This window comes from Amblyraja radiata, chromosome 5, assembly GCF_010909765.2.
Source record: "Amblyraja radiata isolate CabotCenter1 chromosome 5, sAmbRad1.1.pri, whole genome shotgun sequence".
Classification (NCBI taxonomy): domain Eukaryota; kingdom Metazoa; phylum Chordata; class Chondrichthyes; order Rajiformes; family Rajidae; genus Amblyraja; species Amblyraja radiata.
The window spans coordinates 109,760,837-109,774,836 of NC_045960.1; the positions used below are offsets into that span (position 1 = coordinate 109,760,837).

General features: G+C 47.4%; 1 protein-coding gene across 1 annotated transcript in view; it reads left to right on the forward strand.

Moving 5' to 3' along the window:
* The window catches only part of afg1l (AFG1 like ATPase), a 111,036-nt gene that overhangs the window by 24,515 nt on the left and 72,521 nt on the right, over positions 1-14,000 (forward strand). Inside the window, exons 5-6 of the mRNA XM_033021962.1 lie at positions 1,815-1,945; positions 12,323-12,422. Of these exons, the coding sequence (XP_032877853.1) occupies positions 1,815-1,945; positions 12,323-12,422 (231 nt within the window). The remainder of the gene's footprint in view (positions 1-1,814; positions 1,946-12,322; positions 12,423-14,000) is intronic.

A 14,000-nucleotide genomic window follows, 5' to 3' on the forward strand; every position in this document is an offset into this window, starting at 1 on the left:
GCTCACAAAATGAAATGCGTTGCCTGCCGGCGTAGTAGGCACCAAGACAAATTCCTTGTATGTGAATACTTGGCCAATAAACATACTTACTTACTTATATGGAAGGAGCTGCCAGAGGAGGTAGTTGAGGCAGGGACTATAACACCATTTAAAACCAGGGTTTTACAACTGGGTTCCACCATTTAAGTCCAGAACCAGGGGCCACAGTCTTAGAATAAAGGGGAGGCCATTTAAGACTGAGGTGAGAAAAAAAACGTTTTCACCCAGAGAGTTGTGAATTTGTGAAATTCCCTGCCACAGAGGACAGTGGAGGCCAAATCACTTAAGAGAGAGTTAGATGGAGCTCTAGGGGCTAGTGGAGTCGAGGGATATGGGGAGAAGGCAGGCACGGGTTATTGATAGGGGACGATCAGCCATGATCGCTATGAATGGCGGTGCTGGCTTGAAGGGCCGAATGGACTCCTCCTGCACCTATTTTTTATGTTTCTATGGTTCTAAAAGACAGTGGGATGGGTACATGGATAGGAAAGGTTTAGATGAACATAGGCCAAGTGCTGGCAATTGGGACTAGCGTAGATGGGGCATCCTGGTTTAGTTTACAGATACAGCGTGGAAACAGGCCCTTCAGCCGAACGAGTGCAGTCCGACCAACGATCCCCGCACAGTATCACTACCCCACGCACGCACGCGCACACACACACACACACACACACAGGGCGATTTACATTTATACCAAGCCAATTAACCTACAAATCTGTACGTCTTTGCAATGTGGGGGAAAACCGGAGATCTCGGAGAAAACTCACGGCATCACAGGGGGAACAAACAAACGCCGTACATACAAGCAGCTGTAGTCAGGATCGAACCCGCGACTCTGGCAGCCACTCTACCGCTGGGGTGGGAGATTGCAACCTTCACATGGTCCACCCTGTTTCGACTAATGCAATCAATAGACACTAAACAATAGACAATAGGTGCAGGAGTAGGCCATTCGGCCCTTCGAGCCAGCACCGCCATTCAATGTGATCACGGCTGATCATCCCCAATCAGTACCCTGTTCCTGCCTTCTCCCCATATCCCCTGACTCCGCTATTTTTAAGAGCCCTATCTAGCACTCTCTTGAAAGCATCCAGAGAACCGGCCTCCACCGTCCTCTGAGGCAGAGAATTCCACAGACTCACCACTCTCTGCGAGGAAAAAGTGTTTCCTCGTCTCCGTACTAAATGGCTTACTCCTTATTCTTAAACTGTGGCTCCTGGTTCTGGACTCCCCCAACATGTTTCCTGCCTCTAGCGTGTCCAAGCCCTTAACAATCTTATATGTCTCAATGAGATCCCCTCTCATCCTTTTAAACTCCAGAGTGTACAAGTCCAGCTGCTCCATTCTCTCAGCATATGACAGCCCCGCCATCCCGGGAATTAACCTTGTAAACCTACGCTGTACTCCCTCAATAGCAAGAATGTCCTTCCTCAAATTAGGGGACCAAAACTGCACACAATACTCAAGGTGTGGTCTCACTAGGGCTCTGTACAACTGCAGGGTAGGAAACTGCACACAATCAACCTGACGTGCACACACCAAAGATCAAATCGAACAAGTTGACCTTCAACTCTAGGCTGTGCACGCCATACGCAATGAAGAAGACTCTACCGCTGTGCCACCGTGGTCAGCATGGACAGGTTGGGCCGAAGGGCCTGTTTCCACGATATATGTCTCTGACACTCAGTAAATGCCTGGGTAAAGCACTTTTATTTCAGATATTCCAAGCTATTTCTAGAAACAAGAATAACAATTTTTAAACTCGCTTGTGACAGGAATTCATCGTTTAAAGCAGACCTTGCCAAAGAGGAAGCCCGGTTTAATGGCAAAATCGTACGATCCAATAGCTCCCATCGCCTCAGAAATCAGCGACGAGACTTGCCTGCTGTGTTTCGACGAGTTTCAGGTAAATGGAGCATCCTTTGCACATATTGATTCTATGAATTGAAAGATGCATCATGGAAACAGGCCCTTCGGCCCATCGAGTCCAACGCCGACCATCGGTCACCCATTCACACTAGTTCTTTGTTATCCCACTTTCTCATCCACTCCCTGCACACCAGGGGCAATTTGCAGAGGCCAATTCACCTACATGCCTGTGTGTCTTCGGGAAAGATGATATTGAAATAGATTGAAAAAGAAGATGCATTAAGTAATTTAGCGGGTGAAGGTTCTTTGAGTTTTTATTCTTTTGAGTTTTTGAATTCACGCATGCACAAAGTGAACGTTACCAACAACAACAAAGCTACAAACTGTCTTGGTTTCACTGAGGACTTTTGCATTAATATTGTTTTTTTAATTTATTTTCATTTTGTTTATGATGTTATCGATAAGGGTAGCAAGATGGTGCAGCGGTAGAGTTGCTCCCTTACTGCGTCAGAGACCCGGGATCGATCCTGACTAGGGGTCCTGTCTGCACGGAGTTTGTACGTTCTCCCTGTGACTGCGTGGGTTTTCCCCCAGGTGCTTCGGTTTCCTCCCACACTCCAAAAACAATAGACAATAGGTGCAGGAGTAGGCCATTCGGCCCTTCGAGCCAGCACCGCCATTCAATGTGATCATGGCTGATCATCCCCAATCAGTATCCCCGTTCCTGCCTTCTCCCCATATCCCCTGACTCCGCTATTTTTAAGAGCCCTATCTAGCTCTCTCTTGAAAGTATCCAGAGAACCTGCCTCCACCGCCCTCTGAGGCAGAGAATTCCACAGACTCACAACTCTCTGTGAGAAAAAGTGTTTTCTCGTCTCCGTTCTAAATGGCTTACTCCTTATTCTTAAACTGTGGCCCCTGGTTCTGGACTCCCCCAACATCGGCAACATGTTTCCTGCCTCTAGCGTGTCCAAACCCTTAACAATTTTATATGTTTCAATGATTCCCTCTCATCCTTCTAAACTCCACAGTGTACAAGCCCAGCCGCTCCATTCTCTCAGCATATGACAGTCCCGCCACCCCGGGAATTAAGCTTGTAAACCTACGCTGCACTCCCTCAATAGCAAGAATTGGTTTCATACAGGTTTGTCGGTGAATTGGCTTGATAAAATTGTAAATTGTCCCTAGTGTGTGTAGGATAGTATCAGTGTACGGGGATCAATGGGATCAATGCAGACATGGTGGGCATGTTTCCGCGTGATATCAATAAACTAAGCTAAACTACTATGTTTACAGACCTGTGTGTAAGAAAGAACTGCAGATGCTGGTTTAAATCGAAGGCAGACACAAAATGCTGGAGTAACTCAGAGGGTGATGCAGCATCACTGGAGAGAAGGAATGGGCGACGTTTCGGGCCCTAACGTAGCCCATTCCTTCTCTCCAGAGATGCTGCCTCACCCACTGAGTTACTCCAGCATTTTGTGTTTACAGACCTGTTATTTTCCTGCAGGTTTAGTTTAGTTTAGAGATACAGCGCGGAATCAGGCCCTCTGACCAACGAACCCCGCACATTAACACAGTCCCGCACACACTAGGGACAATTTACAATTATACCAAGCCAATTTACGTACAAACCTGTACGTCTTTGGAGTGTGGGAGGACATCGAAGATCTCGGAGAAAACCCACGCAGGTCACGGGGAGAACGTACAAATTCCGTACAGACAGCACCCTTAGTCAGGATCGAACCCGGGTCTCGGGCGCTGTGAGGGATTGGTAAGGTAAGAATGTCATTGTTCTGTTTTCTGTACATATGACAATTAAACCCTCTTGATTCTAGATCTGGTTCGCAGAGCCCAGTCTGAAAATTCCTCAGGACTGATCAGGTTTAAATGTAGAAGCCTTCATCAGTCAGAGTCTTGAGTATTGAAGTTGGGAGGTGATGTTGCAGTTGCATAAGACGTTGGCGAGACCACATTTAGAATATTGTGTTCAGTTCTGGGCACCATGTTATAGCAAAGATGTTGTCAAGCTTGAAATGGTTGAGAGAAGATTGACGTGGATGTTGCCAGGACTCGAGGGTCTGAGCTATAGGGAGAGGTTGCGTAGGCTGGGTCTCTATTCCTTGGAGCACAGGAGGATGAGGGGTGATCTTATAGAGGTGTACGAAATCATGAGAGGAATAGACTGGGTAAATGCACAGAGTAGAGTCTCTTGCCCAGAGTAGAGGAATCGAGAACCAGAGGACATAGGTTTAAGGTGAAGGGGAAAGATTTAATAAGAACTTGAGGTGTAGCTTTTTTACACAGAGGATGGTGGGTGTATGGAACGATTGGCCGGAGGAGGTAGTTGAGGCAGGGATTATTACAAAATTCTCCTTCTTCTTGCGTATGGTGTGCACAGCCTAAAGTTGTAGAACAACTTGTTCTATTTGATCTTTAGAAGGATGAGAGGGCACCTCATTGAAACATATAAGATTGTTAAGGGTTTGGACACGCTGGAGGCAGGAAACATGTTACCGATGTTGGGGGCATCCAGAACCAGGGGCCACAGTTTAAGAATAAGGAGTCAGCCATTTAGAACGGAGACGAGGAAACACTTTTTCTCACAGAGAGTGGTGAGTCTGTGGAATTCTCTGCCTCAGAGGCAGGTTCTCTGGATGCTTTCAAGAGAGAGCTGGATAGGGCTCTTAAAAATAGCGGAGTCAGGGGATATGGGGGGAAGGCAGGAATGGGGTACTGATTGGGGATGATCAGCCATGATCACATTGAATGGCGGTGTTGGCTCGAAGGGCCAAAAGGCCTACTCCTGCACCTATTTTCTATGTTTCTATGTTTCTAAAATACCGTGGGATGGATACATGGATAGGAAAGGTTTAGATGAACATGGGCCTACTCCTACACCTATTGTCTATTGTCTATTGACTGCAGGTCTGCAAACCCATGAGAAACAAGGGAAGAGAGGAGCAGGGCATAGTGGGCAGCACGTTGACCAGCGGTTGTCTTGCTGCCTTACAACGCCAAAGACCCGGGTTTGATCCGGACTATGAGTATTGTCTGTACGGAGTTTGCACGTTCTCCCTGTGACCATGTAGGTTTTCTCTGGGTGCTCTGGTTTCCTCCCACACTCCAAAGGCGTGCAGGTTTGTAGGTACATAGTTCATAGGTTCATAAGTGAAAGGAGCAGAATTAGGCCATTCGGCCCATCGTCTAATCTGCCATTAAATCATGGCTGATCTATCTTGCCCTCCGAAACCCATTATCCTGCCTTCTCCCCATAACCCATGTTAGCATTCATAGCAAAAGGATTTGAGTATAGGAGCAGGGAGGTTCTACTGCAGTTGTACAGGGTCTTGGTGTGACCACATCTGAAGTATTGCATACAGTTTTGGTCTCCTAATCTGAGGAAAGACATTCTTGCCGTAGAGGGAGTACAGCGAAGGTTCACCAGACTGATTCCTGGGATGTCAGGACTTTCATATGAAGAAAGATTGGATAGACTCGGCTTGTACTCGCTAGAATTTAGAAGATTGAGGGGGGATCTTATAGAAACCTACAAAATTCTTAAGGGGCTGGACAGGCTAGATGCAGGAAGATTGTTCCCAATGTTGGGGAAGTCCAGAACAAGGGGTCACAGTTTAAGGATAAGGGGGAAATCTTTTACGACCGAGATGAGAAAAACATTTTTCACACAGAGAGTGGTGAATCTGTGGAATTCTCTGCCACAGAAGGTAGTTGAGGCCAGTTCATTGGCTATATTTAAGAGGGAGTTAGATGTGGCCCTTGTGGCTAAAGGGATCAGGGGGTATGGAGAGAAGGCAGGTACAGGATACTGAGTTGGATGATCAACCATGATCATATTGAATGGCGGTGCAGGCTCGAAGGGCCGAATGGCCTACTCCTGCACCTATTTTCTATGTTTCTATGTAACCCCTCACACTCGTAACAATCAAGAATCTATCTACCTCTGCCTAAAAAATATCTATTGATGGTCTCCACAGCCTTCTGTGGCAACCTTCTAGGTTAATTGGCTTTGGTAAAAAATGTAAATTGTCCTCAGTGTTCTAGGATAGTACTAGAGAGAGTTGTGATTGAATGGAATTCTCTGCCTCAGAGGGTAGTGGAGGCCAATACTCTGGATGCTTTCAAGAGAGAGCTAGATAGGGCTCTTAAAGATAGCGGTGTCAATGGATATGGGGAGAAGGCAGGAACGGGGTACTGATTGTGGATGATCAGCCACGATCACAGTGAATGGCGGTGCTGGCTTGAAGGGCTGAATGGCCTCCTCATGCACCTATTGTGTATTGTCTAATGTACGGGGCGATCGCTGGTCGACGTGGACACGGTGGGCCGACCAACCTGTTTCCGCACTGTATCTCTAAAACTAAAAATATAAACATAAAATGTGCAGCGATTCATCTGGGCTTTGTCGGCGCACAGGACTACGTTAGTGTCAGCAGCTTGGTTTTGCTGAGAAAGCTGGGGAGCAGCATCAAAGGAGAACAGCACCATTGAAAAGAGGGTCAATAAACTCACCAGTTGAAAGGGGATTATAGAAGTCATCTGTTATGCAGTCAGCGCAGCCTCTCCAAGTGTCATTCGACAGCGAGGGAGTAATTGTGACGAGGTTACAGCTCTCTTAAATAAACCTTCGAAGCATTGCCCCACCTGCTGGCTTTAGACTGTCACCAAGTGCTGGAACTTCCAGACATGAAGCATTCAGTTTAGGCAGACACAACATGCTGGAGTAACTCAGCGGATGTGAGGCAGCATCTCTGGAGAGAAGGAATGGGCGACGCTTCTTAGCCCATTCTGAAGAAGGGTCTCCCATTCCTCCTCTGTCTACCTTCGATTTTACCAGCATCTGCAGTTCTTTCTTAACCATTTAGTTGAGTTTAGTTTATTGTCACGTGTACCGAGGTACAGTGAAATGTTTCTGTTGCGTGCTAACCAGTCAGCGGAGACACAATACATGATTACGATTGAGCCGTCCACAGTGTACAGATACATGAGAGGGGAATTACACTGGGCGGCGGACTGGCTTGCGTAGCAAATAGGGCTGTTGAGCCAAAACCAAATAGGCCAACGTCAGGCAACGCCATTGTAGTGGGAGACTCCATTGTGAGAGGTATGGACAGGGGTTTCTGCGGCAACAGACGGGATGCGAGGATGGTGTGCTGCCTTCCTGGTGCCAGGATCCAGGATGTCACGGACAGAGTGCAGAAAATCCTGAAGGGCGAAGGTGAACATCCGGAAGTGGTAGTGCATGTTGGCACAAACGATATCGGAAAGAAGGGGATAAATATTCTGCAGCGTGACTTTAGAGAGCTCGGAAAAATGCTGAAAAGCAGGACCTCCAGGGTTGTCATCTCCGGTTTGTTTCCAGTTCCTCGTGCTGGCGAGAGCAGGAACAGGGAGATACGGGACCTGGATGTGTGACCGAACCAGGTTCCCAGTCTCCACGAAAACCAATCTTTTGCTTTCATGCTGCTACGAATTAATGAAGGCACATATTTATGGATAGAAATTGATAAAGAACTCCGCCAATCAACAATGACTGAGATTAAGGGACTTGCTTATGTAAATATTGTGATGAGTTTTTATTTTGCTCTTTTACACGAGTCATAATGAAATCCAACCGTAGGTCATAAAAATCTTTTCTCTTAAATGCTAATGAAATTTCTCTGTTCCTATTAGCGGTCTGTCATTAACAGTAATTTGCAACCATCCTATTCTGCTTTCTTCTAACGAATACTGGGCTGCATTCAAGTATATCCTCTGGTTATTGTCTTTTGCTTGCTTAGACTGCACAAAAAAGTCTCTCTTCTTGAGTTGTGTATGATCAAAGGATCCATGCAGTAGAACAAGGCGGCACGGTGGCGCAGCGCCAGGGACCCGGGTTCAATCCCGACTACGGGTGCCGTCTGTAGGGAGTTTGCACGTCGTGTGTTTTCTCCGAGACAATAGACAATAGGTGTAGGAGTAGGCCATTCAGCCCTTCGAGCCAGCACCGCCATTCAATGTGATCATGGCTGATCATCCCCAATCAGTACCTCGTTCCTGCCTTCTCCCCATATCCCCTGACTCCGCTATTTTTAAGAGCCCCATCTAGCTCTCTCTTGAAAGTATCCAGAGAAACTGCCTCCACCGCCCTCTGAGGCAGAGAATTCCACAGACTCTCCACTCTCTGTGAGAAAAAGTGTTTCCTCGTCTCCATTCTAAATGGCTTTGTATCATCTTTAAGCTTGCAAATCTTGCCATGTACGTCCTCGTCCAAATCATTGATGTAGATGACAAACAGCAACAGGCCCAACACCGAGCCCTGAGGCACGCCACTAGTCACGGGCCTCCAGTCCGAGAGGCAACCTTCCACCATCACCCTCTGCTTCCTTCCATGGAGCCAATTTTCTATCCGTTCAGCTATCTCTCCTTGGATCCCATGCGATCTCACCTGCACCCTCAAAGGAAAAAGAAAGAGGGTGGCCTTCTGACTATGAGAGTGGATGGAGAATTATTCAGCAAACCACAGTTGCCATGGAGACACGGTGACGCCGTGGACGAGCTAGATAGAGCACCACCATTCAATGTGATCATAGCTGATCATCCCCAATCAGTACCCCATTCCTGCCTTCTCCCCATATCCCCTGACTCTGCTATCTTTAAGAGCCCTATCTAGTTCTCTCTTGAAAGCATCTAGAGAACCTGCCTCCACCGCCCTCTGAGGCAGAGAATGCCACAGACTCACCACTCTCTGTGAGAAAAAGTGTTTCCTCGTCTCCTTTCTAAATGGCTTACTCCTTATTCTTAAATGTATCTCTAAACTAAACTACACTAAACCTTCTCAGCATCTTAACAAGCAATTAATTTAATTTACACGCAAGGGTAATTTGGGTCATCGTGTGTCTGTTTGTTGAAGGAACCAACTTGCATCAGTTTTTCCCCCCCTCCAGAACAGAGCAAAACAGAAGGCATTAGTGAAGCAAGAAACAAGAGCTGCCTTGACGAACATTGAATTATGGAACCACGCATGCTTGCTAACATAAGAGTGTTTACTTCCACACATTGAAGCAGGAGTCAGAATAGTGAAAGGGCAGCTCTTAAAGCAAAGAAAAGCTGCAAAGAAGAAAAAAAACAGAAAGAAGCGTGAGATCGGTCGGGTTGTCGTCCGGGACAAACGAAACGGTTTGATTTGCTGCGGGGTCTTTGGGAAGAGTAGAATGTAGGACGAGGTCAGGAGAGATCAGTGTTGGGAAGTGGAAGACAATGCAGGAATTAGAATTAGCAACGAGAACAAGGGCTGGGAAATTAGCTGAATAACAGGGCTGGAGAATTCTCAGATAATGACGAATAGCCAAGGACCTGGCATTCATGTAAATCTGATCAGTTTAGTGATACATAGAAACATAGAAATTAGGTGCAGGAGTAGGCCATTCGGCCCTTCGAGCCTGCACCGCCATTCAATATGATCATGGCTGATCATCCAACTCAGTGTCCCGTACCTGCCTTCTCTCCATACCCTCTGATCCCCTTAGCCACAAGGGCCACATCTAACTCCCTCTTAAATATAGCCAATGAACTGGCCTCGACTACCCTCTGTGGCAGAGAGTTCCAGAGATTATCCACTCTCTGTGTGAAAAAAGTTTTTCTCATCTCGGCTTTAAAGGATTTCCCCCTTATCCTTAAGCTGTGACCCCTTGTCCTGGACTTCCCCAACAGGGTGGAAACAGGCCCTTCGGCCCAACCAGGCCGCACCGGCCACTGAAACCCCCATACAATTCTTCGTGGTGCTTTATCTGTCACGTGTGCCGAGCGAGATACGGTGAAATTTATTTTTGTGCACAGTTCAGCACAAGTATCACTTTGCATAAACATGTCGATACATGTTAGATACACATCTTGGATACAGTACAAGTGTATAGCAGTGGTGCACAGTGAGACAGTATACAGAGTCGACAGTGTTTAAGAAGGAACTGCAGATGCTGGAAAATCGAAGGTAGACAAAAATGCTGGAGAAACTCAGCGGGTGCAGCAGCATCTATGGAGCGAAGGAAATAGGCAACGTTTCGTCCCGAAACGTTGCCTATTTCCTTCGCTCCATAGATGCTGCTGCACCCGCTGAGTTTCTCCAGCATTTTTGTCTATGCAGATGGGTGGCACAGCGGTAGAATTGCTGCCTCACAGCGCTTATAGCGCCAGAGACCCACGTTCGATCCTGACTACGGGCGCTCTCTAGACGGAGTTTGCAGGTGGAGGAGCAGGCCATACGGCCCTTCAAGCCAGCACCGCCATTCAATGCGATCATGGCTGACCATCCACAATCAGTACCCCGTTCCTGCCTTCTCCCCATATCCCCTGACTCCGCTATCTTCAAGAGCCCTATCTAGCTCTCTCTTGAAAGTATCCAGAGAACCGGCCTCCACCGCCCTCTGAGGCAGAGAATTCCACAGACTCACAACTCTCTGTGAGAAAAAGTGTTTCCTCATCTCCGTTTTAAATGGCTTACCCCTTATTCTTAAACTGCGGCCCCTGGTTCTGGACTCCCCCAACATCGGGAACATGTTTCCTGCCTCTAGACTGTCCAAACCATTATCTTATATGTTTCATCCTTCAAAATTCCAGTGTGTACAAGCCCAGCCGCTCCATTCTCTCAGCATATGACAGTCCCGCCATCCCGGGAATTAACCTTGTAAATCTACGCTGCACTCGCTGAATTCTCCGGGCGCTCCGGTTTCCTCCCACACTCCAAAGACGTACAGGTTTGTAGGTTAATTGGCTTCAGTAAAATGGTAACTGGTGAATAGTCCCTAGTGTGTAGGATGGTGTTAAGTGTGCGCGGGGATTGCTGGCCCGCGCGGACTCTGTGGGCCAAAAGGGCCTGTTTCCACGCTCTATCTCTAAAGTTAGAGCATAGGTGAAGATGCAGAGTGAGTCAATGGTGTGGAGTCTGGATTTAGTGATGCATTTGACGTCTCAACAGGGGCACGGTGGATGAACACGTGGTACTCCAACTGCAACTGCTCGGACAGGAAGGCTCTGCAGAGGGTAGTGAGGGGAGCAGAGAGGATCATTGGCGTCTCCCTACCCTCGGTACAAGAACTGTTCCAGAGCCGCTGTCTGAAAAAAGCTCTGAGAATAGCTAAGGACAAACTGCACCCCCTCCACATACACCTGGATCTCCTGCCATCAGGCAAGAGATACCGTAGCATCAAAGCCCGGACTACAAGACTGCTAAACAGCTTCCTGCCACAGGCTGTGAGGCTGCTAAACAGTCACTCCATCTGATTCTGCTGCTTTGCACTGACATTTTAATAACTCTGGCACTGGCCACTCAAATCAGCTGCCCTGGACATTTTAATGGCTGTTTTTACTGTATTTTAATGTTGCTGTTTTACCTGCTTTTAACTATTTATACTGTTTCATCAGGGACTGGATTGTTTTTACTGTTATTATGTGTGAAATGTTTTAAGTTTCATGTGCGATGCTCCGGTATTCCCTGGGAAACGTCTTCTCATTTTGCACTGTAACATAGAAACATAAAAAATAGGTGCAGGAGTAGGCCATTCGGCCCTTCGAGCCTGCACCGCCATTCAATATGATCATGGCTGATCATCCAACTCAGTATCCTGTACCTGCCTTCTCTCCATACCCCCTGATCCCTTTAGCCACAAGGGCCACATCTAACTCCCTCTTAAATATAGCCAATGAACTGGCCTCAACTACCTTCTGTGGCAGAGAATTCCAGAGATTCACCACTCTCTGTGTGAAAAACGTTTTTCTCATCTCAGATTTCCCCCTTATCCTTGAACTGTGACCCCTTGTTCTGGACTTCCCCAACATCGGGAACAATCTTCCTGCATCTAGCCTGTCCAACCCCTTAAGAATTTGTAAGTTTCTATAAGATCCCCCTCAATCTTCTAAATTCGAGTACAAACCGAGTCTATCCAGTCTTTCTTCATATGAAAGTCCTGACATCCCAGGAATCAGTCTGGTGAACCTTCTCTGTACTCCCTCTATGGCAAGAATGTCCTTCCTCAGATTAGGAGACGAAAACTGTACGCAATACTCCAGGTGTGGTCTCACCAAGACCCTGTACAACTGCAGTAGAACCTCCCTGCTCCTATACTCAAATCCTTTTGCTATGAATGCTAACATACCATTCGCTTTCTTCACTGCCTGCTGCACCTGCATGCCTACTTTCAATGACTGGTGTACCATGACACCCAGGTCTCGTTGCATCTCCCCTTTTCCTAATCGGCCACCATTCAGATAATAGTCTACTTTCCTGTTTTTGCCACCAAAGTGGATAACCTCACATGTATCCACAATGTACAACTGTTGCTTTGCAAGATGACAATAAAGGTTGATTGATTGATTGATTGATTGATTGATTGATGACAGTTTGTTTCTGTCTCCCAAGGTGACGGATATTGCTGATGCCATGATACTGAAGCAGCTTTTTGAAAATCTATTCAGAAATGGCGTTGTTGTTGTCGCCACATCCAACAGACCACCTGAAGGTGAGATTAATTATTTTTAAATGGGTAGGAAATATTCAGAGGGATATCGGTCAAACGCGGGGAGTTGGGACCTATGGAGATAGGATATGTCGGTCGGTGTGGGCGAGTTGGGCTGAAGGTAGGGTTGCCAACTTTCTCACTCCCAAATAAGGGACAAAAGGTCAAAATAAGGGAGTAATTCCCGACGGCAATTCGTTGACCGACTAGGCCGTGGCTGGGTGAATGATGAGTTGGCCCGGGTGCTGGACTGCCCGCAAAGCCCGGCCGGCGGGCCAGCTGAGGAGTTTTGGCCCGGTAAAACTCCTCGGCAAAGTCCGGCCCCCCCGTCTAACTTATGAATCGATGATCAGCCACGAGAAGGAGGGGTGGTGGTGTTGGCAGTAAGCGAAGGTCGGACAGCCGACCGACGGGGCCACGGGCGAGGCGTCACTGCTGCTGCTGCACTCCACGGGCAGCACCACGTCGGGACGGGTGAGGCTTGGCCGGACACGGCGCTCCGACGCGACAGAACCCTCGACCCGAGTAGTAAACATAGAACATAGACATAGAAATTAGGTGCAGGAGTAGGCCATTCGGCCCTTCGAGCCTGCACCGCCATTCAATATGATCATGGCTGATCATCCAACTCAGTATCCCGTACCTGCCTTCTCTCCATACCCTCTGATCCCCTTAGCCACAAGGGCCACATCTAACTCCCTCTTAAATATAGCCAATGAACAGACCTCAACTACCCTCTGTGGCAGGGAGTTCCAGAGATTCACCACTCTCTGTGTGAAAAAAGTTTTTCTCATCTCGGTTTTAAAGGATTTCCCCCTTATCCTTAAACTGTGACCCCTTGTCCTGGACTTCCCCAACATCGGGAACAATCTTCCTGCATCTAGCCTGTCCAACCCCTTAAGAATTTTGTAAGTTTCTATAAGATCCCCTCTCAATCTCCTAAATTCTAGAGAGTATAAACCAAGTCTATCCAGTCTTTCTTCATAAGACAGTCCTGACATCCCAGGAATCAGTCTGGTGAACCTTCTCTGCACTCCCTCTAGGGCAATAATGTCCTTCCTCAGATTAGTAGCAGTCAAATACGGGACAAGGGCGGTCCCGTACGGGACAAACCAATTTAGCCCAATATACGGGATGTCCCGGCTAATAGGGGCCGAAGGGCCTGTTTCCACACTGTCTGACTCTAAGACTTGCTGTGCTGCACCAGCATTTTGTGTTTTGCTCAAGATTACAGCATCTGCAGTTCCTTGTGTCTCCCTGGTAGAATAATATCATCTTTGTATCTCCGGGTGTGATAAGCAGAGGCTGTTTCTAGAAAAGAGTTTTAGACATTGGAGATACAGCACGGAAACAGGCCCTTCGGCCCACCGAGTCCGTGCTGACCAGCATTCACTAGCACTAACCTACACACTAGGGATAATTTTACCAAAGCCATTTACCGTACAAACCTGTACAGAAAGAAAACAAAACAGACACAAACTGCTGGAATGACTCAGCGGGTTAAGCAGCATCTGTGGAGGACATAGCTAGCTCTTTTTCACACAGAGAGTTGTGAGTCTGTGGAATTCTCTGCCTCAGAGG